Here is a 27,951-nt window from a genome sequence, read left to right as displayed (position 1 = left end):
TGAACTTCAATATTTCACTAATTCCATTTAATATCTGAGAATGTATACAATATTCAACCTGAAATTCTTGGTCTTCACAGACATCCACAAATACGGAAGAGTACCCCAAAGAATGAATGCCAGTAAAAATATTAGAAGCCCAAAGTCCCCTTCTCTTCCCTTCCACACACAAACAACAGCAAAGCGTCAGCTCTCCCCTCCCCCTGCTTATTTCGACAAAAATACACCAGCATCTACCACCCACCAAGCAAGCAATAGCAAAGCCCCCAAGAAAGACCATGATCTACTGTTCAGAAAAATGAATCTTTCACCCAACCAATTCAACATGCTACAGGCTCCTTCTATCCTTAATAAAGGGGCAAAGAGATTTACGATGACATACTTTGAATCAGTCAATGTCCATACAACCACACGCAAGTCCAGGTGTGACTTGCCCGTACAAAAAGCATTTGAATAGGTAATTTCCTTCCATTAAGACCTGTTTTCATGGCCACATTCCATGCTGTTTCCGAGTTGCACAGTTGCAGTGACTGATGTCACTGCCCAGCATTCCCATTGCAAAATTACACAATCCTACACTTCATTATGCACAACTTGTGCTCGAAAAGTGTGATTGCTTTTCCACTTCAGCTCAATAAGAAAAAACATGCACTACTTGATGGAATTTCTGGGCTTTTGTTTACAAGTAGTTTGTCCCAGAGAAGGGATGTTGCTTCTTTCAATGATGCTGGAAGAGGAGAAATATAGTGAAGCTCTTGGCAACATAACTATTTGTAATCTTCCATCCTTGTTGCAATCCCAAGACTTTGGGTCAAATTGTACATCTCTCGGTTGAAACAAGTAAATATTGAGCAACAGCCGGTGTTGTTGACTGAAGCATCGCGGGCGATCAGAACATCAAGACAGCAGTGTACACTGCTGTCAAAATAAGCGACACTGCAGACTGTAACTAGGTAACTGCGAGCTTCGGGTCTCCCTCTCACTGTGGCAGGAGTGATACCTCTCTCTCCCTTGTTAGTGCAAGAGTGAGCCTGTGGATTTTGCAGTGCTGGGCTGAACAGTGTTTTTCTTTGAGGGAGTCTAGAGTATGCTCACCTCGAGGGCTTTGCTGTTCCTTGCATGGTGGGTAGTGGGGGGGGGGGGTCTGATGCTTTTGCTAAGGCAGGTGGAGTGAGTGGCAAGGGGGAGGGTTGAATCTTTTGCTGCTGTTTGTGCGTGGGAGAGTGGATTGGGCTTTTGGTGAAAAGTGAGATTCAGGCTGCCTGCTCCCAGTCACTATGTGTCAGTTCCTGCAGCCAAAAAATATGAAATGCCCCATCTTTGGATGTGGTTCATTCATAAACATCCAAGCTTTAAATATTAATGGATCTGATTCTTGTCAACCATCCCCTACTTTATCCTTCTTTCATTTCCTTCTGTCAGATATTAGCAGAAGATGAGTGGGTTGCCAAAGAATGAGATTCTTTAGAATCCATGAGGGCTTCAAAGATATGACAGATTTTGTCCTCCAAAGCAACTGTCAACACGAAGGAGGTCCGAGTCAGAATCAGATTTATTATCACTGATTTAAATTACAAGAAATGTGTAACTCTGTGGATGCAGTACAGCGCAAAACATAAAATTACTATAAACACTACAAAAATAAAAGTAAATGCAAATTAGAAGGAATAGATCCAGCTTTTTTTCTCCAGTCCTGCCGAAGGGTCTTGGCCCAAAATGTCAGTTGTACTTTTTACCATAGATGCTGCCTGGCCTGCTGCGTTCCTCCAGCATTTTATGTGTGTTGCCAGGATTTCCAGCATCTGCAGATTTTCTCTTCTTTGTGAATAGATTCATGGACTGTTCAAAAATCTGATGGCACAGCGGTAGAAGCTGTTTCTGAGTGTGGGTCTTCAAACTCCTGTGCTCTTCCCCATTGAAAGTAAAGAGAAGAGGACAAGTCATAGATGGTGAAGGTCGTTATTCATGGATGTCACCTTCCTGAAGCCCTTTGACTTGAACATGTCTTCGATGGTGTGGACTGCACCATCTCGGATCACAAGACCCCGCAGCAGATAGTGAGGTCAGCTGAGAAGATCATCGGGGTCTCTCTTCCTGCCATTACAGACATTTACACTACACACTGTACCTGCAAAGCAAACAGCATTATGAAAGACCTGACACACCTCTCCTACAAACTCTTCTCCCTCCTGCCATCTGGCAAAAGGCACCATAGCATTCAGGCTCTCATGACCAGACTAGTTTTTTCCCCCCAAGCCATCAGACTCCTCAATACCCAGAGTCTGGACTGACACCAACTTACTGCCCTCTACTGTGCCTATTGTCTTGTTTATTATTTATTGTAATGACTGCACCATTTTGTGCACTTTATGTTGTCCTGGGTAGGTCTGTAGTCTAGTGTAGTTTTTTTCTGTGTTGTTTTTACATTGTTCAGTGTAGTTTTTGTTTTGTTTCTGTAGCATAATGGCCCTGAAAAACGTCTTGTTTTTACTGTGTACTGTGCCAGCAGTTATGGTCGAAATGACAATAAAAAGTGACTTGAACTTGACTTGAACTTCAACTTGAGGATTCTGCCATGATGGAGTTGACTGAGTCCACAAAACTCTGCAGCCTCTTATGATCCTCTCCATACCAGGCTGTGATGCAAACCAATCAACACGTTCTCCATGAGACATATATAGAAATTTGCAAAAGAGCCAAACCTCCTCAAGCTCCCAATGAAGTACAGCTATTGGCATGCCTTCTTCATGATTACGTCAATACTTTGGGTGCACAGCAGGGGAAACTGCATGCAAAGAGACAAGGAACACTAGGCAACATGGGGATTGGACTGGAAAGAGAACACAGTGAGTGTAGCCATTATCTCATTGAATGCCAGCACAGGTTTGAGGGGGTCATACAACCTATTCCTGTTTCCATTGCTCATATATTGTTCACTCCGAACTTGCTGGAAACTGGAGTCCCTCTCTTCTAAGTATTTATGTTTTCTAGTAACACTTGCATTTGAATGGCTCCTTTATACATTCAATATTCATAACCTGCGGAAGATGTGAACCAAATTAACACTGACTTTTCCATTGGGAGAAAGTTGGCCAGGCCAGTTCCCGAGAAAGCAAATCTGTTGTAGAAGGAGACATTGTGAAAGATAAACCTCTGTTCAAGTCCAGCTGAAGGATCTCAACCCAAAATGTCAGTTGCTCGTTCTCCTTCTCCATAACTACTGCCTGAGTTGCTGAGTTCCTCCAGTGTCTTGTGTGTTGCTTTAGATTCCACCTTCTGCTGTCTCTTCAATCTCTGATAAGCTTCTATGCTTCAAAGTTTTGAAGAATGGAAGGTGATCTCATTGAAAAAATAAATAAATATCTCATTGAGAGACAGATAATAGTTTATTCCACTTGTTGAGAAGTCTCGGACTTGTCACAGTCTTATTACAAGGGAAATGCCATTTATTGCAGATGAAAAGAAGTCCCCTTACACAGAGAGAGAGAGAACATTTTGAAATCCTCTATGCAAGTGGTCTCTGGAGGTGCAGCCATTAATTGCCATGACACCAAGGTCAGATTGCATGGCAGCACAGGGATTAACAAAGTTGCTTTACAACACTGACGATCACCAGTCGGGGTTCAATTCCCGCCCCCTGTCTGTAAGGAGTTTGTGCGGTCCCCCCGTGACTGCGCGGTTTTTCTCCGGGTGCTCCTGATTCCAGAGATGTACAGGTTTGGGTTAGTGAGTTGTGGATGTGCTATGCTGGCACCAGGAACTTGGTGAGACTTGCACAATTCAGACTGTGTTGATCATTGATGCAAAATGCCACATTTCACTGCATGCTGCAATGTTTTGATGTACATGTGACAAATAAAGCTCACCTTTGGATCTTTATCTTTACATTTCCGGGTATGACAGCCCCGGAATAGAGGGGCGTCTTTTTAGAATAGAGATGAGGAGGGACTTCTTTAGCCAGAGGATGGTGAATCTGTGGAATTCATTGCTGTGGAAGCCAAATCATTGGGTATATATAAAGCAGAGGTCGAAAGGTTCTTGATTAGCAAGGATGTCAAAGTTAACAGGGAGAAGGTTGGGGAATGAGGAAGAGAAGCATAATAAGTCAGCCACGGTGAAATGACAGAGCAAACTCAATGAGCCAAATTGCCTACACCTGCTCCTAGATCTTATTGTATTAATAGAGAAATCAAGCACAATAATGATAGGACATAAACTGGAATTGACTGAGCCACATTGTTTAAGAGAGTAGGCTAGAGAGGCTGAAAGGAAACTCCTGCTTCTATTTCTTAAGTTATTTAAAATAATAAATGGTACAACAAAAAGATTATGATGTAGGGTCATCAAACCTAAATATTAAATTGTTTTGTTCTCTGTAGATGCTATCTAACCTGCTGAGCATTTCCAGCATCTTCTCATTTTTATTTCAGATTTCCAGCATCTGCAGATCTTTTTTTTTCTTATAGAAAATGTTCATTGGGAATGGTGCAAAACCAGCAGTGGAAGTAAGTCAAGGGAAAACTGGGTTCAAACCTATGAGGGTAATGTCTAGGATGGCTTCAAAGGACCTTTTCATGCTGACAGACCAGTACCAGCAGGCTTTGAAGTACAGTGCATAGAAGAAAATCCACAGGACAGAGTCATAGAGTCATACTTCGCTACAGCACCAAAACAGGCCCTTTGGCCCATCTAATCCATGCTGAGCTGTTATTCTGTCTAGGCCCATCCATCACCAACCATATCATCATCATCATTATGTGCCATGTCTATGACCATGATTGTTTTTGGCAAAATTTTTCTAAGGTTAGAGCTTTGCAATTGGCTTCTTCTTTTCAAGGCGGGTGACCAATACACTTCGGAAGCTGTCTGCCTGGCTTCAGTTGTCGCAAAACCAGGAATTGTGAAATGTACCAGCTGCTCAAACAACCATCCACCATCTGCTCCTAGGGCTCCATGTGACCCTGATTGGGACTAAGCAGGTGCTTAGTCCAAGGGTGACATACAGTCCAGTGGAGGGTAGGAGTGCCTTACACCTCCTTTGGTGCCACACATATCTAGACCTGAATCATTTAATAAACAAAGTGGCGAGAGAACGCAGGGTTAAACTGATAGATCGCATGGTCTTCTTAACACATTTTGTGATCGTGACAAATGCCTTTTAAGTCAGGATTGCAAAGAGATGGAGAAATACATTTTGAAGGTAATTCTGATAGTTGAACTCAGACAGAGGATGTAGGAATTGAGTTTGTCATATTTTTCCAATTGTTTTAGTTGAAGAAATGCCACAGAACTACAAAAGTATGGAAAACAATGGTGTTTACATTTTAGGCATTGCTTTTAATAACTTTGTACCCTCAGGAGGTCAGCTTGTGAACTTCTTTCCCTTTTGAGTTTCATTCCTTACAGCAATGACATTGGATGTTTATTCCCTCACACGAGGATCTTGATTGCTTTGTTTTTTCATTCCCCTGGGTAGTCATTTTGATGGGCTACTCCCTTGATGCATTTACCATGCAGATTCTAATTTTTCACACGGTTGCATAAAGAGATCTTCTCCAGGAATGGGAAAACCTTTTGAACTCATCTGTTTGTTTTCGAAGATAATGGGATAATTCAGCCTCATCTCTGCATGCACTCCAGAGCTCTCCGCTCGCAATCTCCTGTTGAAGTTTCGTTCCCACAGGCAGTGTTTTTTTTCACTCATCACGTTCAAACCAGAAAGTGAAACAAAATGCTGACATTAGTGCCAAGTTGCTTTGTGCATTAACCACAGATCACGAGCTGGGTTTGTGCTGGCATTTGTACTGTTGAAAGTGTATCCTTTTATTCCAGCCATCAATCTAATATTACACACAAGTTAACAAATAGGCAGCCAGCCTTCTCTGGGCTGCTGGAAAGGGAACAGTGCCAGTAGCCCCAGGGATAGTATAAATAGACGGAACAGGACAACTGCAGTACTACTGCTTGTGATTGTGCTTTTCTGGTGAAAACAGGCCAGGAGCTTTAGATGAGTAGAGGATATTCCTTGCAGGGATAAAGATAAGTAGGGGGTTACTCTATAATGAGGGTTAAGAGGATTTTTGTGAAGGAAAGGGGAGACAGGTTCACTTAGTCCTTGAGCTGTGCTGGACCTGGACTCAGTCGGTGTATGGCTAGAATGTAATCTATCTTACTCAAGCTGTACCTACTCTGGGATCGCTTGACCATTCCTGCCATTTTTAAACACGTCACGAACAGCTTGATGGTAATAAGGTGAAGGTAAATAAAAACTGATGAATGCTGGAGGAACAAGGAGAGTGATCCGTAGAGAAAATAGACGGTGGGGAGGTGGAGGTAAAGATGTGCTTAGTGGTAGCTGTCAAAGTTCCGACCATTAATTCTCCATTTTCTCCTAACTTCCTTTGATAGCAGCAGGCCTGGTTTTCATCAAGATCTGCAGCATAAGAACCACATCTTTGCACCCACTAGTTGCCAGATCGTTGGTTTTGCCAGTGTGGTAATTAGCGTTTCCTGGCAGCTTGGGATTGCGTGTTCTAAGTTTTGCTTCAGTACTGAGATTTACCTGTGAAACTCTGTCTCTCCATGTCAAGATAAGTTTTCTAAGTTCTATTCCAGTTACGATGTGTACCTGTGAGACGCAGTCTGTCCATGTAAAGATAGTTTTCTTTTACTTCAGCACCAAGGTTTACCTGGTTACAACTCCATCTCTCCGTGCTAAGAAAAGCTTTGTCTGCTGCTTCCTTTTCTATACTGTGTCAAGATAAGTTCTGCCTGGTTCCTGCTTTCCTGCACTCTCTCCTGTTTGCCGTTCAACACTCATGCCCGTGTCTGCATCCTAACTCTATCTCTGTGCCTGTGTCCTGCGTTCGGGTTTGCCCTGTTCTCTACAATAGTAGCATTATGTTAGAAATTGTGGAAGTTATGGAGAATGATGCGCTGGACTTGTTCTTCAGCCCTTTACCCCTTCAACCTATCCCCTCCCTTTCCCCACCCACCCATCTTCCCCTTCACCTGGTCTCACCTATCACCTGCCAGCATGTACTCTTCCTCCTCCACCCATCTTCTCGCTCTGGTTTCTGACCCCTTCTTTTCCAGTCCTGATGAAGGTTCTTGGCACAAAATGTAGACAGTTTATTCCCTCCAAGGAATAGCATATCCATCAAAGAGAAAATCTACCTCCCTTACCTAGTTTGGTCTATTTGTCACTACAGAGCTGCCAACACAAGTTTTAACAGCTTCAGGAGCAGTGAATACCAGCATTACCAAGCCAGGAATAAAGGTGCTGCCTGACTTGCTGAGTTCCTCCAGCATTTTGTGATTGTTGCTTAAGATTTCCAGTATCTACAGAATTTGTGCTAATAAAAGCTGAGGATACAGTAGTGTAGTGGTTAAGTTATTGGACTAGTAACCAGAGTTCTGGACTTCTGCTCCTGAAAAGTGAGTTCAAATCCCAGTTGCAGAATTCAAATATATTGTCTTGGAATTATGGAGAGTTGCATCACAGAAACAGTCTCATCAACCTATTTAGTCCAGGCTGACCATTTACAGTAATTCTACATTAATCCCATTTGTTTCTCTCTCCTTCTTTTCATCAGTCCCCCCCCCCCCCCCCCCCAGAGCCTATCTTACAACTACACCAGAAACAATTTACTACGGCCAATAGACCTACCAAAACTAACAACTTTGGGATGTGGGAGGAAATCGGAGCACCCAGAGGAAACCCATGCAGTCGTGAGGACAATGTGTGTGAAGAAGATTTCACGAGCAACACCTGAGGTCAGGATTCAACCCAAATCTCCGGCACCATGAGGCAGCCGATCTGCTAGCCGCACCACCTTGATAACAGTGAATTGTCCAAAAACATAAATCCGCCTTCCTTACCTAGTTTGGTCTATTTGTCACTGCAGAACTGCAACACAAGTGTTAGCAGGTTCGGCATTCGGCATGAACGCCAGCATTACTGATGCTCTCCTCATCCCACAAACTAATAAACAGAGACAAAGAAAGACCCACTAACATCTTATGAATCAATAAATAATATCTCCTGTATTAAATAAACCGCCCACTGAGTGTATGTTTGTGGTCTTCTGTTGCTGTAGCCCATCTACTTCACACTTACATGTGTGGTACATTCAGAGATGCTCTTCTGCACACCACTGTTGTAATGTATGGTTGTTTGAGTTACTGTTGCCTTTTGTCAGTTTGAAGCAGTCTAGCCATTCTCATCTGACCTCTGTCATTAACAAGGCATTTTTACCCACAGAAATGACATTCAGTGGATTTTTTTTATTTCTTTCATCATTCTCTATAAACCTTAGAGACTGTTTTAAGTGAAAATCTCAGGGGATCAGCAGGTTCTGAAATACTCAGATCACCCCATCTGGCACCAACAATCATTTTATGGTCAAAGTCAGTTAGATCACATTTCTTCCCCAATCTGATGTTTGGTATGAATAACAACTGAAATTCTTGACCATATATGCATAATCTCCACATGCTTTTGTGCATTGAGTTGCTGCCATGTGATTTTCTGATTAGATTTTTGCATTAATGAGCAGGTATACAGGTGTAACTAATATAATGGCCACAGAGTGTGTGAACACAGGAGACACCTGATGAGACTTGAACATGGAAGAACCAGACCTACCCTGGCTGTGCTTTGAGGTCAAGCCCCCGTGTGGGAGTGGTGGCATTTAATGGTTAACCAATCCGTCTGACTGTCCTCTTCCATAGGGCTCGGGGTCCAGATGCGATGATCCTGGTGGATGGACAGCCACGAATGAAAGGGGAGCTGACCATCGCGCAGATGCTGAACATTGCCACCCAGATCGCTTCTGGCATGGTTTACCTGGCCTCACAGCACTTCGTGCACAGGGACCTGGCCACACGCAACTGCCTGGTCGGAGGATCTGTGCAGGTCAAAATTGGAGATTTTGGAATGTCAAGAGATGTCTACAGTACCGATTATTACAGGGTAGGTACTTACTGAATACAGAACATCACAGTGCGTGTATCTCATTGACCACAGGACATTAAAGTGTAGATACCTTGTTAACCACGGGGCATTATGTTTATTGCCTTATCATCTGCTAGTTATTGAAGTTACCTCACTGACTGTAGAACATTACAAACTAGCATCCTTGTTCACCACTGCATATGAACAGTTAAGTATTTCGCTGATCACTGGTTATTATGTTGGAGGCATTTCACTGACCACAGATCACTACAGAGTAGAGTTCTTACTGACCATGAGAGAAAGTGCCTGATGAGCCTCTGAGTATTATGTTAGATGTAACAACTTACATCTTAAATAATAACTTAAGACTAACTTTAAGTTATTACAGGGGATGTAGATCACTGGCCACATGACATTAGGAGGTATACAGCTTATCTCTAACCTGCATTAACGCTCTCTGTGTAACCATAATCTCCTTCACTCTTGATATTAAGATCACCTTCATTTGTCACATCTACATCAGAACATTGAAATATGCACTGAAACGCATTCTTTGCATCCATGACCAATACATTCCAAGGATTCTGCTGGGGGCAGCCTGCAAGTGCCACCACTTGTGCCGACGTAGCATGCCCACAACTCACTCATCTGAACCCATACATCTTTGAAACATGTGAGGAAACTGGAGCGCCTAGAAGAAATCCGCACTGTCGAGGGGAGAATGTACAAACTCCTTGCAGATGGAGTGGCGGGAATTGAACCTCAATTGGTGCGGTAAGGTGATGCCCTAACCACCATACTGCTGCTCTATTTCTGCTGAAATGCTGACCATCTAACTTCCCTTCCTGCCACCTGTACTAAATGGATGTTGTGAATGTTTGCCTACTCTTATGTACTATCCACTTCAATCTCCAAATCACTTTCCATCTTTGTCTCTGCATAAAAACCTGTGGTTTTATTCTTTCCTGGAGTTCAGAAGAATAGGAAGGATTTCATTGAGACATACTTGAAGCCTAAGCACTAGACAGATAAAAATACAGAGCAGGTGTTACCCTGGTGCAGCAATTTGAAATTTGTAGGAAAGTCTCAAAGCAGAGAGGATGAAGCAAGTGGAACTTGGAAGCAAAAAAAATTGTGGAACCTGAGATAGATTTTTGGGAGTCAAGAGCCACAGGGATTGCGCATGAAATGGAGTTAGGATCAAAGATCAGAAAAATTGTACTTTTATCCACTGACAGAACAGGCTTAAGGGTCATTTGGCCTATTTCTCCTACCATTTCATTTCTTATCTCCTTACATCAAACCTTTAATTACCCCATCACACTGGGAATCCAAGGCCATCTTTCCAGCAGCTCAACATCTGAATCCCTTCAATTACATTTCTGCAACAACATCAGATTGGGAAGTGAAATATTTGTGTCTGTGGCTGATATGTGATCTGCTTCCCTTCTCTGAATACAGTCAACCCTTCAGTGTTTCTCCTGCATTAACCATCCTAACAAGGCTGCTATTGTTATGGTCAAGACCCAATTTCCACATAGTTTATCCTAAGCAACATCCCCCTGCTCCTATATGGTTAAAGGTATCCTGACTGCTTGTGTATGTTGTTGAATGGCAAACTGTATACAGAGGCACATAAAGATCTGCAGAGGCTGGTGGTTTCAGCCCAATACATCACTGGTACATCTTTCCCACACACTGATAGTATCTAAAGGGGCTTTCTCCAGAAGGCAACAACCATCAGGGACCTTCTCACAACTATGATCTGGCAGAAAGTACAAAAGCCTCAAGTCCCATGACACCCAGGTTCAAGAACCGTTACTTCCCATCAACCATTCTGTGCTCCTCCATAGACTGTGCCTGACTTGATGAGTATCTCCAGCATCTTGTGTGTTGCTCAAGTTTTCCAGCATCTGCAGAATTTCTTGTGTCCGCTAAATTTGTCTTTGGTTTGGAACCCAGCATCTTATTTTAAATTAAATTTCTCCAAAGTAAGTTGCACACATTTCCCTCTTTAGAAAGCTCTCAATGCTTCTACTTTCCAACAGGTAATATCTCAAATTTAGTACAGCTTATTTCAGGGTAGGTGTTAGGCTTTTCCTTATTCAAAAGGCCTCATTCAATGAGCACTTTATTTTTCCTTAAACCATCCTGACTGCAGGATGCACCTCATCCCACTGAGTGGGAGACAAGACTAGGCAACAAATTCTAGCTTCTGACACAGCTGAGCCGAAAGGAGTATTACCAAACTTTGTTCAACAGTGCAACTCATATTTTGACACTACTCAATCTGACACTATTCCCAAAATCACCTTCTAGTGCTGGCATTGGAGAGAGTCCAGAGGAGGTTTGTAAGACTGATCCCAGGTATGAGAGGACTATCATATAAGGAGTATTTGAAGGCTCTGGACCTCTATTTGCTGGAATTTAGAAGAATGATGGGGGTGGATGGGTATTTAATTGAAACCAATAAAATTTTGAAAGGCTTGGATACATGGATGTGGAGAGGATGTTTGCTATAGTGGGAGAGTGTACAACCAAAGAGCACAGCCTCAAAATAGATGGGCGCCCCTTTGGAACAGAGATTATGAGGAACTTCTTTAGCCAGAAGGTGGTGAGTCTGTGAAAGTCACTGCCACAGATAGCTGTGAAGACCAAGTCAGTAGATATATTTATAGTGGAGGTTGATAGTTCTTGATTAGTAAGGGTGTTAAAGGATATGAGGAGATGGCAGGAGAATGGAGTTGAGAGCAGTAATAAATCAGTCATGATGGAATGTCAGAGAATATTCAATGGGCTGCTCCTATGTTTTATAGTCTTATAAAATCTCTAAATACTTTCATCTGGGGTACAATCTGAATAAAAGCCAATCTGTTATTTTCCAATATTAATTCTCCATTTCTACTTCTTGGGAGTTGATCATCCAACCCACTCAAACCACATGGCCTTGTACTTCCATATCTCTTAATGCCATAGGAGTTCATTTCAGCCCGTCGAAGGCCACTCACTGACCAATCTTATTTCTCAACTCATTTTTCCTGTAACCTATCTTCCCCGCATTCTTTATCAACTCCCATCAGTTCTGTTGTTCATCTGAACACTAAGGAAATTGTTCTATGGCCTTTTCACCTACTAACCTGCATATCTCTGGACCAGTTTACACGGGAAACACAAGCAACTGCAGCGAGGATCTTAAACAACCTTGCAGACAGTCTGGATCTAAGCTATGGCAATGAAGCCGTGAGGCACCAAATCTACAGCTTACTCAAGGTTGTCCCTGCTCTATGACAAGTTAAGCAGCTCTTCCTGGATTCCCTTTTCAAAGATCTTATACATGTGGAATGGGCGGTGTTCCCGCTCAGGTGGAAAGAGCCTGTGGACCAGGAGGAAGGCAGATTAACTCCATTGTCCCCATATTGTGTTCTGCATGATTTTCATAGGAGTATCAGATCAGGCCAATCCAATCCCTTCATATTAAATACAGATAATGTTTGAAGCGTGTGACTAGATCATGCAGCATCCTCACAATAAAAACATAGAATAAAGAACATATAATAATGAACATATAAAATAGAACTTATAACAGAGAATGTTACAGCACAGGAGGGCCCTTCGGTCTACAATGTTGTGCTGACCTTTTAACCTGCTCTAAGATCTATCTAACCGGCATAGCCCTCCATTTTGTACCATCCACATGCCAATCTAAGAGCTCCTTAAATGCCATTAATGTATCTGCATCTACCAGAACCCCTTACAGGGTGTTCCACACATTTACCACTCAGTGTAAAAAAGAATTATCATGTGGCAGCTACTCAAAGCATAAAAACACGCAGACATGGGCAAGAAGTTCAGTTGTTGCTCAGACCAAACATCAGAATGCGGAAGAAATGTGATCTAAGTGTCATCGACCGTGCAGTGATTGTTGGTGCCAGATGGGGTGGTTTGAGTATCTCGGAAACTCCTGATCTCCTGGGATTTTCATGCACAGAAGTCTCTCGAGTTTGCAGAGTAGGGTGCAAAAGATTAAAGCATTGATGAGCAGCTGTTCTGTGGACAAAAGCTTCTTGTTAGTGAGAGAGGTCAGAGAAGAATGGGCAGAGTGATTCAATCTGACAGGAAAGTGTCAGCAACTCAATTAACTATGCGGTACTCCAGTGATGTGCAGCATCACTGAACCTTGTAGTGGATGGGCTACAGCAGCAGAAGACCACGAACATACAAAAATACAGTCAGTGGCCATTTTATTAGGTACCATCTGTACCTAATAAAGTGGCCACAGAGTGCAGTGTGAATATTTTCAGGCAGTCTCAGGCAGCAGTTGTAGGAGCTAGCTAAATTCTTTATCCAGTAGAGCATTTTCACAGAGAAAGAATATCAACCCATGGCTCAAACTATACCTCAGTCCAGCACACCAATGGCAATGGCATTAAATTGGCAATCTCGCTTGGGGAAGCCAGCAAAAGTGAGTGAGCTTGAACACTGCTTCACCCCTCAGTTGAAAACAGGAAATGCGGAAAATATTTAAAGTTTAGGCACTATCCACAGAGTTAACACTTCAGGTCCAAGCGCATTTGAGTCCATTTCAGCTTCTGACAAAAGTGTCTTGACACTTGAAAGATAAACACTTTTTTTCTCTTCCCCACAGATGCTAACCACCCTGCTGAGCATTTCCAACATGTTCTGGTTTTATTTCAGAATTCCAGGAAGTTGTTTGTTTAAAAAATTTTAACTTACAGTATCACAGCTTTCCCATTATGAGATCAATGATTGAGATTGATGCAGGTGATCCTTGTTAGACTGTGTATCTGAGGACAAGCCTAGTGCCCACTGCCGAGCAGACTCCACATGTCAGAAGGGGACTGAACCACATGCATCCATTTCTTTCAATTAAATATTAAAACTGCTACTGTTCAGTTCCTCAGTAACAAAAATCAGATATGTCTGCAAATCAGACCACTGTGGTGACTGTTAACAAGCGCTTTCCTACAATTTAATGATAGGTCATTATCGAAGTCATTACTGAAGTATTTAATATTGGTTTCACTGATGCATGCAGAAATGTATTCATTTCAACAAATCAATTGCAGGAAATACTTGGCATTGCCTCTTGCACGTTGCTGTAAATTCAATTAGAGGGTGTGTGTTAGTATCTGGGACCCAGATCATTTCATAATTGTAAATTGCCACGTGTGGATTTAATTACTTCTAGATTTATTAGGCATTGCAACCTGATCTTCAGCGGATGAAGACTTGTCTCTGTAGCTGTACACCAAATGCAGCAACAAATGTTTCCAGCTCCCTGGTGAAAACACTAGATAGAGTGAGCGTGGAGAGGATATGTCCTATATTGAGGAATATTTCCAATTCCTTGGGATCTTGGGATCCCAGTTTCAACAGGATTTCATTCTTCAAGTAATAAGAAGTGTCATGATAAATGTTGAAACTCCATGGTGCATTGATACTCAGCAAAAGATTGGCCCTTTGAGACCAGGATTATAAGCAGTCACACCAGCTGCTGATTTCCTTGGTTATTCTTAACAATCAGGCACTGCTGAGTAATTAATTCAGTGAGCATTAAGACTTTGGAAAATCCTTACAACATTCTGGCATTTTTCTATAGGAATATCTCTGTAGCATTTTTCTGCTCCATCTAATAGTCCATTGGCAAGAAGGCTAGACTATAAAAGCAAAGATGTAATGCTGTGCTTTGTAAGGCATTGGTCAGACCGCACCTGGAGTATTGTGAGCGGATTTGGGGCCTTATCTAAGAAAGGATATGCTGGCTTTGGAGAGCAGCCAGGAGAGGGTCAAAAGAAGATTCATGGGAATGAAAGGGTTAGCATTCCAAAAAATGTTTGGGATAGTAGGCTAATTGGCCATATGGGCACAATTGAGCAGCATAGTCTCATTGGGCCAAAAGGGCCTGTTGGTGTGCTGTGTCTCAAAATTAGAATTAAATAAAGTTAAATGCACGAGGGACGTTTAATGGCTCTGGGCTTGTACTCACTGGAGCTTAAAGAATGCGAGGGGATTTCAATGAAACCTACTGAATATTGAAAGAGCTAGATAGAGTGGACATAGAGAGGATACTGCTTATAGTGAGGGAGCCTAGGACCCGAGGGCACAGCCTCAGAATACAAGATGTCCCTTTAGAAGGAGGAATTTCTTTAGCCAGTGAATCTGTGAAACTCATTGCCATAGATGGTTGTGGTGGTCAAGTCATTGGGTATATTTAAAGTGGAAGTTGATAGGTTCTTGGTTATTAAGTGTGTCAAGGGTTACAGGGAAATGGCAGAAAAATGATGTTGAGAGAGACAGCCTTGATGGATTGGTGGACTGGACATGATGGGCCAGATAGCCTAATTCTGTTTCTATGTTTCATAATCTCATGGTTTTAAGGAATACAGTCCTTAATAGCACAGTGTTACAGTGAAAAAGCCTTAAACAGGGTCTTTGAGTTGTGCAGTGGCTCTTCCCCGAGTGATCCAGAATTCAGCCCAGATTTAGAAACTGAGAATATTCTGTTAATCAAACTCCCAGTGGTAATTGTCAGGTAACTTGCCCACTTTATGGTCCAGGTTACCCTGACAATGGAGATGCGACAGATAGGAAGTCAGTTACAGAGCAAATAGGGCCACTGTTGTGACCTGATGTATTTTCTTCTTAACATATGAAGTGCCTAATTCTATTTTCTTAGAAATCTGCCAATAATCCAGTTAACTGTGCTCTTTGAGAGGGTTATGTTTGAAAAGATTAAAGATGGCTCAGTTGAATCCTGAGATCGCCTCACTGTTGATTATCAATTCAGAAACACAAATCCCATCAATATCACTTACCAGTCCCAGGATGACACTGCTCTTCCCTTTCCCATGCAGCTGATCAACAGCAAGAGATACATACAAGCCAGTCATTTTCACCAAAGAGTGCATATTGAGAACACGTTGACCTCCCTTCTAAACTCATTAAGAGTAACTTTAATTAAACTGAAATTTATTACACGCAACCCAGATTCAGAATCAGCGATTTTTTTTGTACAATTGGTTGCATTTGTACATTACACAGACTGATTGACAAAATTGTTTTCCACAGCTATGTGAAACTACAACATTGAAACAGGTTATTTGATCCATCATTTCTGCTCTGATATTTGCTCTCAATGTGTAGTGCTTTGTTCGCAGTTCACATTAATAACAAAATTCTGACAAGTTCTTTCCAACATAGTTTTTTTTCTAAAATACAGTACTGTGCAAAAGTCTTAGGCGCGCGCACACACACACACACACACACACACACACACATATATATATATATATATATATATATATATATATATATATATATGGAGTGGAGAGCAAGTTTGTAAATATGGTAGGAGCAAAAGATTTTGGGAGTGGGGAGTGGCGGGAGGGATGTGGAACAGGTGGCAGAGAAGGAGTGGCAAGGGTGGTAGATGGTGTGGATGCAGACACACCCAGCCCTGAGGCATCAGGCAAGGTCAATTGATTCCAAACAATTGGTTTATTGATCTTTATAAAATGTCTCCCTGGTGCTTCCCACTCCCTCCCCTTTTCCTGACCGTGATTCCCCTCTCCCTGCCCTCTTCCCACTCTCAGTCCACAATAGAGACCCATATCAGAATTAGGTTTATCATCACTCACATATGACATTAATTTGTTTCTTTTTGCAGCAGTACAGTCCAATACAAAAAATCACCACAGTACTGTGCAAAAGTCTTACACACCCAAGCTATATAGGTATATGTGCCTAAGACTTTTGCACAGTACTATAGCTTTTCTTGCAATCTGCTAAACCTTTTATTTATGTATTGATTGAATCTCTTAGTCACTCACAGGAAACGATCTCTATCCATTCTGTTACACACGCTCATAACCATCTGTATCTGATTGTCCATTCCAACTGTTGTCCTATTTGTTATTTCTTTCAAGTTAATGAGCATGCAGTTGCCTATCAGCTCACAGTTCCACTTCACCTAAAGTTGCCTCATAAAACTTTTCCGTACAAGCTGCATAAGCCCAGATTTCTTCATGACGCATCAGGAGGCTGTTCAGCCATTGGGATTGCATTTAAGTCTGTCTGGCAATCCTATTCATAGAGTGATAGAACACTACAGCCCAGAACCAGGCCCTTTGGACCATCTGGTCCATACCTAACCTGCTCCCATCGACTTGCACCTAGCCCATAGCTCTCCAAACCCCTCCCATCCACGTACCCACCCAAATTTCTCTTCCATGTTGAAATCAAACCCGTATCCACCACTTCCACTGACAGCTCACTCCACACATTCGCCTCCTTCTAAGTGAAGAAATTTCCCTCATGTTCCCCTTAAACATTTCACTTTTCACCCTAGGCCCACAACCTCTAGTTCTAGTCTTACCCAACTTTGATGGAAAAAGCCTGCTTGCATTTACCTTACCCCTACCCCTCATAATTATGTAAACGTTTATCAAATCTCCCTTCATCCTCCTATGTTCCACGGAATAAAGTCCTAACCTTTCCCTATAACTCAGGTCCTCATTTCCTGGCAACATCCTTGTAAATTTTCTCTGCACTCTTTCAAACTTACTGACATCTTTCCTGTAGCTAGGTGACCAAAACTGCACACAATGCTCCAGATCAGGTCTCACCAAAGCTTATACAACTTCCACGTAATATCCCAACTCCTGTACTCAATACTTCAATTTATGAAGGCCAATGTGCCAAACACTTTTTATTCGACTCTATCTTATACTTTCTAGGAATTATGGATCTGTATCCCAAATCGCTCTTTTCTACTGCACTCCTCAGTGCCCTGCCACTCACCATGTAAGCACAAAGTACACTGCAGATGCTGTGGTCAAATCAAGATGTACAAACAAGCTGGAGGAACTCAGCAGGTCACGCAGCATCCGTTGAAAGGAGCAGTCAATATTTCGGGCCGAGACCCTTCATCAGGACTGAAGAAGGAGGGGGCAGGGGCCCTATAAAGAAGGTGGGGGGAGGGTGGAAGGTGCGAGGTGAAAAACCAATCAGAGGAAAGATCAAGGGGTGGGGGAGGGGAAGCAGGGAGGGGATAGGCAGGAGAGCTGAAGAAGGGATGTAAGGGGAAAGCACTATGGGTAGTAGAAGAAGGCAGAATCATGAGAGAGGTGATAGGCAGCTGGAGGAGGAGGCAGAGTGAAGGTGGGATGGGGGAAGGGAGAGGGAGGGAATTACCGGAAGTTGGAGAATTTGATGTCCTGCCCTGGTTTGCCCTCATGAAGTGCAACACCTCACATTTGTCTGCATTAAATTCCATCTGTCATATCTCAGCATATTTTGCCAGCTTGTCCAGCTCCCACAGCAAGGTCTATAGTTTTTCTCGCTGTCCACTACACCCCACATGATGTAATCCACATGTTCTGTCATGAATTTTCCCTGTAAGTTACTGTACATTCCCATCAATTCTACCACAGGGGTAATATACAGGAGAGCATCGTTGCTTTGTGGTTAGAGTAAGGCTATTACTGTACCAACTGTAAGAATGGTGGTCAGTTCTGTCCACTGACTGGAAGGAGTTTGTACATTCTCCCTGTGACCATGTAGGTTTCCTCCGAGTGATCCAGTTTCCTCCACATTCCAATGATGTGCAAATTAGAGTTAGTGGGTTGCAAGCATAGCAACACACACAGGCTGCATCGCACTGTGCTGGTCGTTGCCGCAAATGATGCATTTCACATTATGTTCCACTGTACACATGAGACAAAAGGACATCCCTTTCAAACAGAAATGAAGAGGAATTTCTTTAGCCATAGGCTGGTGCATCTGTGGAATTCTTTACCAAGGGCAGCTGTGGAGGCCAAGTCATTAGGTATATTTAAAGTGGAAGTTGATAGGTTCTTGATTAGTAAGGGTGTTATAGGTTATGGGGAGAAGGCAGGAGAATGGGGTTGAGAGGGATAATAAATCAGCCACGGTGGAACATTGGAGCAGACTCAATGAGCTGAATGGCCTTCTGCTCCTATATCCTACGGTTTCACATATCTTTGGGTTGTGGGAGGAAACCAGTGCACCAGGAGGAAACCCATGGGATCACAGGGAAGAATGAGCAAACTCCACAAAGACAGCACTCAAGGCCAGTATTGAACCTGGGTTGCTGGACCTGTGAGATAGCAGCTCTTCTAGTTGTACTATTGTGCCACAAAGTCATGGGCCGTACCCTCTGCATTTGAGAAACTGGTAGTCAATCCCTTCTCATGCTTTTTGTGGCACTGGGCATTACCATCCTGCTCTGCATAGAAAGCTGGAAGGGCTTCCTGTGGACAGTTCCTCTCAGAACAGACAGTACATCTGCAAAATGTGCCTTCTTTTACTCTGTGCAACAAAATATGTTAATATGACATTTCACCTTAAGAAAGGAGCGAGGGGCATTGAAGCCAGAATGTTGATAACAATGCACAGAGAAGGAAATTGTAAATACAAGCGATTCTGTAGATATAGAAATTCTAGATACCGACACGCAAAAAAATGCAGGAGGATCTCATCAAATTGGGCAGCAATCTATGGAGGGAATGAACATTTTGGGCCAAAACACTTCATCAGGACTGAAAAATACTGAAAAGACAAACTGACAGGTGATAGGTGAAACCAGGGGAGAAGGAAAGTGGGTGGAACATGGGGGGTGGGGGTGATGGAGGAAGAAACTGGAATGGGATAGGTGGAAGACCTTGCCCCTCACCTGGCCTCACCTACCATCTTCCAGATTGTACTCCTTCCTCTCCTCCCACCTTCTTATCCTGGCTTCTGCTCCATTCCTTTCCTGTCCTGATGAAAGGACTTGGCCCAAAACGTCGACTCTTTATTCCCCTGCCTTGCTGATTTTGTCCAGCATTTTGTGCGTGTTGCTCAATAATTCCAACATCTGCAGAATCTCTTGTGATTTTCTTTTCTGCTTTTTGCTGTCTTTGTCTGCTTTTATCTTCAACCTCTCATACTCTTTTCCAAAAATATAATCTTCCTCTTCCATCATTTATAAATACACCTAGCCCTCTCACGCTGTATCCACCCTACTAAAATTCTAAATTGCCCACTGCTGAGAGACTCTCAGAGTCAGAGATACCTGGGTGTCCTAGTACATGATTTGCAAAAAGCTAGGATGTGGATACAGCACATAATTCAGGAAAATAATTGAATTGTCTTGTTTGTTGCCAAGGGAATTGAATTCAAAACTGGATTCAAAGCTTGATCTCAGTCACACTGGGCATTAGTGTAATAACTCCACATCTGGAGGACTGCGTATAGTTTTGGTTTCATTTCAAGAAGGACATAAAAGCATTGGAAGCAAATCAGTGAGTGTAAACTGGACTCATATCAGGATTGTGGGCTGTCTTATTAGGAAGGGTTAAACAAGACAGACCTACAAATATAAGTTGACCCAACCTCTGGAAGCTGCCTCAAGGAGTAAAGATGATGCCAACTTTTCTCAAAGAGAAAGCAGCTTCATTGTGAATTCAGTGCCACTTATAACTGAAGCATAAATCCCCACACTTCCCAAAGCAATAAATGATAACATTCTTTTAACTTTCCTCATCTCAAATTTCATACTCTCTCTGATTGAGTATTGATGATTGAATCTATAATCCTTCCCATCTCTTGAAATCTGTATGTAGCTATGGCAAGAGTGTTTGCATTCCATTTGAGGTATGATGTGATGGTCCATTCCCAGCCCAGTCACCAGGAAAATGTTTGCTCAATGTTTTACTTACTGATCCTACCTGTGGATAAAACTCTCAGTGATATTGCTGGAGAGCTTATTCAGGTTCAGCCTGCTGTCATGAGCTTCACAAAGTACACACTGCAGGCAACAGCTTCAAAATCTGCTGAACTGCAAGGGAAAAAAATTGCTTATTAATATATGAGCAAAGGCTAGGAGAACGTGCAGATGGCAGTAGTCATAAGGCAGGTACCATAAGTAATAGATTCCAACACACACAGCTGAATAAACCTTCAAACAAATGAACGTGTTAAACCAACAAGTGCTTAGTTACATAAACAGTAACATCTGCAGGCAGCTTAATAATAGTCGTTCCATTTATTATAATGACACATTGGGAGATGGAGAGAGACAGGACAGGTGAAGCGAGAGATATGTAGGAAGGTAGGAGAGAGATTCATGGTTCTTTATGTGCAGAAGGTATGCGTTTTCCTTTAAGGCACAGTGCCACATTCAGTACGTAAATGCAAGGCAAAAGGAGGAAGAACAGTGAGTGAGCTGAGGGGAAGGGGAGACATGGGACATCAATCACAAAATAACTGACATGATATTGTAACAGTATCATTTCCTTTTGCTTGAAACAGTCAGCTACAACTTATACTCAGTTACTACTTTATTAGGACAGGAGTGGAGCCCAGTGTGGCCTTCAGCAGCTGTAGCCTATCCACTTTCAGACAAGTCAAGTCAAGCTTATTGTATGTACATGCATATAACATATATGAAGGCCTCCGTTTGTCTCGATAGACCATGGATTTGCACCTTGGAAAGTTTCCAGGGCGCAAGCCTGGGCAGGGTTTTTTTTTGTGGAAGACCAGCAGTTGCCCAAGCTGCAAGTCTCCCCTCTCCATGCCACCAATGTTGTCCAAGGGAAGGGCATTAGGACCCATACAGCTTGGCACTGATGTCGTTGCAGAGCAATGTGTGGTTAAGTGCCTTGCTCAAGGACACACACACAGCCTCAGCCAAGCCTTGAACTAGCAACCATCAGATCACTAGACCAACATCTTAACCACTTGGCCACGTGCCAAGTTATATGTTATATCTATATAACATATATATACTGTATATATAACACACACACACACACACACACATATATATATACTGTATATAGATACAAGATAACTTTTCTTCAAACCAAGTTCTAAAGCACAGTAGTACTCATAACACGCAATAATTTATGAAGGTATGGATAAAATCTACAGATGAATCACACAAAAATAACTAATTAAAGTTCATTTATTTTAAATATTGGAAGGTACAGAAGAGGTTAACCAGTGACACTTTGAATATGATGTGGCCAAGAGATCCGAACCCTAATGCTCTGAGAGAAAAAACTGTTCTCATCCTGACTGTTGTTGCTTTTATGCATCATTATCTCTTGCCTGATGGTAGAAAGTCAAAGAGGGTACTAGATGGACATAACAATATGTAATGGGTCCTACATATGCAGTACTCCTGATAAGTGTCCCCAGTGAATGGTAGGGAGACCCCAGTGATCCTCTCAGTTCCTCTCCCAGTCCTTTGCAGGGACTTCTGGTGCAACATTCAACTACACCCATACCAAAAGGAGATGCATCTTGCTCCCAGTGGTGCTCCTGTAAAATGCAGTTGAGATGGGGGATGTGGAGGGGAGCCTTGCTTGCCTCAGTCTTCTTAGGAAGTGGAGGGGCTGCTGTGCCTTCTTGTTCAGGAAGGGGATATTAAGGGACCAGGTGAGGTCATCCATGATGTGAGCTCACAGGAATTTCGTGCACTTAACTCTCTCTACAGAAGTATGCACAGAGGGGGATGGCTGGTCTACATCCTCCTGAAGTCCACAGTGACTTCCTTTCACTTCTCCATGTTCAGTCTTAGGTTTCCCTCACACCAATCCACCAGCCACTCCATCTTATCATTGTCAAGATTCGACGTCCTGCATGGACTGATGTTCTTTTGCCCACCATTGTTGTAATGCATTGTTATTTGAGTTACTGACCAGTCTGGCCATTCTCCTCTGACCTCTTTCATTAACAAAGTGTTTTCACCCACACTACTGCTGCTCACTGGATGTTTTGTATTTTCAAACCATTCTCCATATGCTCTAGAGATGGGGTGAGTTTTGAGCAGCCTCCAGTTTTAGAGCTGCCCTGTGAAGTGCCCTATAGGGAGCCTTTTTGCAGATGTTTAAATGAATGTGGAAAGATTGGTGCTCCTGGCATTTTTTTTTAGATTGTTAAGTGGTAGTCTTTCCCTGGCCCTGGGAAACACAGGCTTTAACCATGCAACACACCACAACTGGTGTCACTAGCTACACGTCCTGTACCAGGACAACTACCAAATTCTGGAATACAGATCCTGGCTAGTAGGACTTATGACTGAAATAGAGGATATAGCATGGCCCATCACTGGAAAAGCCCTCCCCACCATTGAACACACCTACAAGGAGCACTGCTACAAGAAAGCAGTATCCATCGTCGAGGACCCCCGTCATCCGGGCCATGCTCTCTTTCACTGCTGCCACCTGGTTCCCACACCATCAGGTTCAGGAACAGTTATTACCCTTCAACCATCAGGCTCCTGACCAGTGTGGATTACTTCACTTGCATCAAAACTGAAATGATTCCGCAACCATGGGCTCGCTTTTAAGGTACACACACAAAATGCTGGAGGAACTCAGCAGGCCAGGCAGCTTCTATGGAAAAGAGTAAACAGTCGACATTTTGGACTGAGACCCTTCATCAGGGCTTGAGGAAAAAAGATGAGAAGTCAGAGTTAGAAGGTGGATGAAGGAATACAAGGTAGAAGGTTATAGGTGAAACCGGGAAAGGGGAGGGGTGAAGGGAGCTGGTAAGTTGGTTGGTGAAAGAGGTGAAGGGACATGAAAGAAAGGGTGATGGGCAGGTAAGGAGATAAGGTGAGAGGGAAATAGGAAGGCAATGATGAAGGAGAGGGGAGACTCTACAACTCATGTTCTCAGTGTTATTTATTCATTTATTTATTATTGTTTCTTTGTTTGATTTTATTTGCACAATGATTGTCCATTTTTGTTTATGTGTAGCTTTTCATTGATTCTATTGTGTTTCTTTGTATCTACCGTGAATGCCTGCAAGAAAACGAATCTCAGAGTAGTATCAGGTGACATATATGTAGTTTGATAATAAATATACTTTGAACTTTGATGTTTCAGCCGGAAATCACCAACATTTCTGGAATGCACTGCACTAAAAAGACTCGTGCTCTACCATCCAAGTTCATTGGACAGGGATACCACCTCTAGTCTGAGAATTAGTTCATATCTGGATAAGGAACTGACACACAGTGAACCAGCATCAGCTGAAGTAGTACTGTTGACTTTAGTTTCCTGTTAAATATTTGAGAAACTTTGTCAGTTCCTGTGCAAGATTGTTGGTACCTACAAATCTGTGTGTTCTCACATTGAAGTGATGCAATGACTATTTTAATGACATTCCCAGCAGAGTTTATTCATCGTCAATTGTGTAATCATTATGCCTGACTCAATGGTAAGGTCTCATTTGCCAAATGTGCTTATTTTGAGGAGCCAGAAACCAAACAAGCCAACACATAAATTGCATTATTCTATATTTGACCATGTTTTTTATAATTGGGATAGCTTGTGATAAAAACACAAAGAAAGTGTGAAACAGGGAGAATTTACCTTTGAAAATTCAGTAGGATGGTAAAATGTGACCTATGCAGTCCTGACGCCAGCTCCCTGGAGAGATCGCAGCTGTTGTGTCTTTGCCACCAGGGACTCCAGGAAGCAGGTCACAGTGTAAAAGAACTCTCTCCGTGGTATTTCTGTGTGACTCACAGAATCCTGACTTTCTTGCTTGTTTGCACTCTAGGTGGGTGGTCACACCATGCTCCCGATTCGCTGGATGCCACCTGAAAGCATAATGTATCGCAAATTCACCACTGAGAGTGACGTCTGGAGTTTTGGAGTTATCCTGTGGGAGATCTTCACCTACGGCAAACAGCCCTGGTTCCAGCTCTCAAACAACGAGGTAAGAATCTGGCCGGTTAGCTCAGGGCATGTTAGAACATACAGCAGTGCAGCACTGGGTCAGGCTGTTCGACCATGTCATCTGTACCAAACACAATGCCGCATTAAGCTAAATTTTTTCTGTGTGCAAATGATCTACATTCCCCATTTTTTGTATATTCACAAGTCTATCTAAAAGCTTCCTAAACACCACCATCATACCAGATACTTACCACTCTCTGTGTACAAGAACTTTCCTAACACATTTCCCTTAAAGCTTTCCTCTCTCACCTTAAATACACATCCTCGGGTATTTGCTATTTCTATTCTGGGAAAAGGATCCTGACTATCTAACCTACTTAAACCTCTCATAGTTTCATAAACTTAACACCACCAATGCTCCAAGAAAAAAAAATCCAAGTTCATCTAGTCTCCTACTGTTCATAGGCTCCAGTCCAAGCATCATCCTCATAGACCTCTTCTGCAACTTTTCCAAAGCCTCTACATCCTTCCTATGGTGGAACAAACAGAATTGTACCCAATATTTCAAGTCCAGTCTAACCAAAGTTCTCAATATGACTTCATGATTTTAATGTTCAATGCCCTGACCAATGAAGATAAAAGCCTGATTCACCCTATCGTGCAGGGCTACTTTCAGAGAGCTATGAACTTGAACCATCCCCCCACAATCCTTTTGTGCTGTTAAGGTACTTGCTGTTAACTATATACTTTCCCCTTACTTGTAACCTCCCAAAGTGCAAAATCCTACATTTGCTTGGTTAAACTCCATCTGCTATTTCTCTGCCCGAATCTGTAACTGATCTACATTGTATCAACATGTTAGTCCATGGCGTCCATGACCACTCTCCAGGGCGGAGGAACAACACCTCATATTCCATATAGGTAGCGTCCAACCTCAGCCTAAGCATCAATTTGTCCTTCTGGCATTTTAATTTTTTTTCTTCTTTTCCCCACTCTGGCCTTTCACCTCACTTGCCCACCGCTTCCCCCTTGTGCCCTTCTTTCTGCCACTTCTCCCATGATCCTCTCCCTCTCCTATCAGATTCCTTCTTCTCCCCCCAGCACCTGGCTTCACCTATCACCTTCTAGGCTGTCCTCCTTCCTCTCCCCTCACCTTTTTATTCTGGCATCTTACCCTTCCTTTCCAGCCCGAAAGCATCTACAGAACTTCTTGTTTTTATAGTGTATCCTGCTGTACCCTTTCGTAGCTCTCCACACTGTTCGCAACTGCACCCATTTTTCTGTTGTCTGCAGATGTGCCAACCTGTCAACATTTCCATTCGTGTCATTTGTATACATCACAAAGTGCAAGGTGTTATGATTGACATGATTGGACACTGTGAAGTTAATTTGGTACACAACAGGAAATAACTCTAGCTAATGATAGAGAATGAACTCAACAAAAGACCAGGTCGAAAGTGAGCATTCTTCGAAGATGGAGGTTGGATTGGCAGGCACTGAGGATGAAAACTATGATCCTTGAGGGCAAGGACTGCAGTCAGCAGGCCCCTATTATAAGGGACGATAGTCTCCGAGGATGTGAGTCCTCAGATGAAGATCAGGTGTCCCGTCCTGGTGATGGAGAGGTAGAGTGGTAGGAAGTTCTGCTATTGCTGGGCCTGTCTTGTTGTATGTTGGCTGCGTGTTGTTCTGATAAAAATCATAAGCATGCTATGTTGGCACCAGAAGCACGTTGACACTTGCAAGCTGCCCCTGGCACATCCTCGGACTGTTAATGCAAATGACACATTTCACTGAGTGTTTCGATATATGCGCGACCAATGAGTCTAAACTTGAATCTTGAAACTTGACTGGCCGAACCCAGCTGACTGTAACGAGTTTGTTAAATGCCCTAAAAATATGGTGAATGCATTAAAAATGTAAGCATTTGGAGAAGGGAGAAAAGTACGTTTGTGATTGGGGATGCGATGCAGCGAGAAGGATATTCAAAGAAAAAGATTACAAATTGAGAGACACTCAGAAGTAGAAAATTGCAGATAAGAATTAGCCGTACAGAAACAAGAACTGTGTAGTTACAGAGATTCTAACAAAGCAGATGTAATTGAAATTAATTTAATTAAAGTGGATTAGTCAATGGCTCCATTCAGACTTCTACAAAGGTGTAATCCTGTGCTAATAATTAAGAAATAAGTAATAGTAATAACACCAAAATGTAACATGCTTTTAACTTGCTCATTAGACCACTCAGGGATACACAGGCTGTGAAATTAACAGCTTGCACGCTCAGATACTAAAGAATGGGACTCTGAGGCTCTGCTTTGCAGGAGTTCAGGCTCACACTGTCCATAACACTTGGGCTTTTGTATTCACCATTGGCTTTGGATTCAGAATTGGCTTGCCCTTTAATACAAGGGGATAGTATGGAAGGGTATTATTCTGCCTGGAGGTCTGTGACCAGTGATGTTCTGCAGGAACTGGTGCTGGGCCTCTGATGTTCGTGATGTGCAGAAATTACTTGAATGAATAGGTAGATGGGTTAGTACATCTGCAGACAACAAAACCTAGCTGCAGTTGTGAACATTGTGGAGAGCTACGAAAGAATATAGCAGGATACACTACAAATACAAACATGAGGAAATCTGCAGATGCTGGAAATTCAAACAACACACACAAAATGCTGGTGGAACACAGCAGGCCAGGCAGCATCTATAGGAAGAAGCACTGTCGATGTTTCGGGTCGAGACCCTTCATCAGGGCTATGTATAAATACAAGATGTTCTATAGAAGCTGGAAATCCAAAGCAATACACATAAAATGTTGGAGGATCTCAGCAGGTCAGGCAGCACCTATGGAAATTAATAAATAATCGATGCTTCGGGCTGGAAAGGAAGGGGAAGCTGCCAGAATAAAAAGGTGAGGGGAGGGGAAGGAGGACAAGCTAGAAGGTGATAGGTGAAGCCAGGTGTGCAGGAAAAATGACGGGCTGGAGGAGAAAGAATCTGATAGGAGAGGAGAGAGAACCATGGGTGAAATGGAGAGTAGGAGAGTCTGAAGGGGGAGGTGATAGGCAGGTGAGGAGGTATCATAATACCCTTCACTTTGACTGTGAAATTTCTTATGAAGACCATGCTTCAAAAGAAAGGCTCCACCCTGAGGAAATTAAACATATTAGAGATATTTGCTTTTTCATCTGAGATGCATCTGTTTAAAGTGCCCCAATCAGGTTTAAATTTGTGTACTCCTTAAATTCAGCTTTCTCAGAACCTCGTTATCTCCCAT

The 27,951-nt window shown here is 42.7% G+C and overlaps 1 protein-coding gene across 2 annotated transcripts in view; it reads left to right on the top strand.

Moving 5' to 3' along the window:
- The window catches only part of LOC132382542 (NT-3 growth factor receptor-like), a 951,566-nt gene that overhangs the window by 913,947 nt on the left and 9,668 nt on the right, over positions 1-27,951 (top strand). For both annotated transcript variants that reach the window (XM_059952849.1, XM_059952848.1), the window contains exons 15-16: positions 8,734-8,974; positions 24,554-24,712. In XM_059952849.1, the coding sequence (XP_059808832.1) occupies positions 8,734-8,974; positions 24,554-24,712 (400 nt within the window). The remainder of the gene's footprint in view (positions 1-8,733; positions 8,975-24,553; positions 24,713-27,951) is intronic.

The sequence above is a fragment of the Hypanus sabinus genome, chromosome 28 (assembly GCF_030144855.1).
Source record: "Hypanus sabinus isolate sHypSab1 chromosome 28, sHypSab1.hap1, whole genome shotgun sequence".
Lineage (NCBI taxonomy): Eukaryota > Metazoa > Chordata > Chondrichthyes > Myliobatiformes > Dasyatidae > Hypanus > Hypanus sabinus.
Note: the sequence above shows the minus strand (reverse complement) of the source record. Positions and strands in the feature narration are given on the sequence as shown.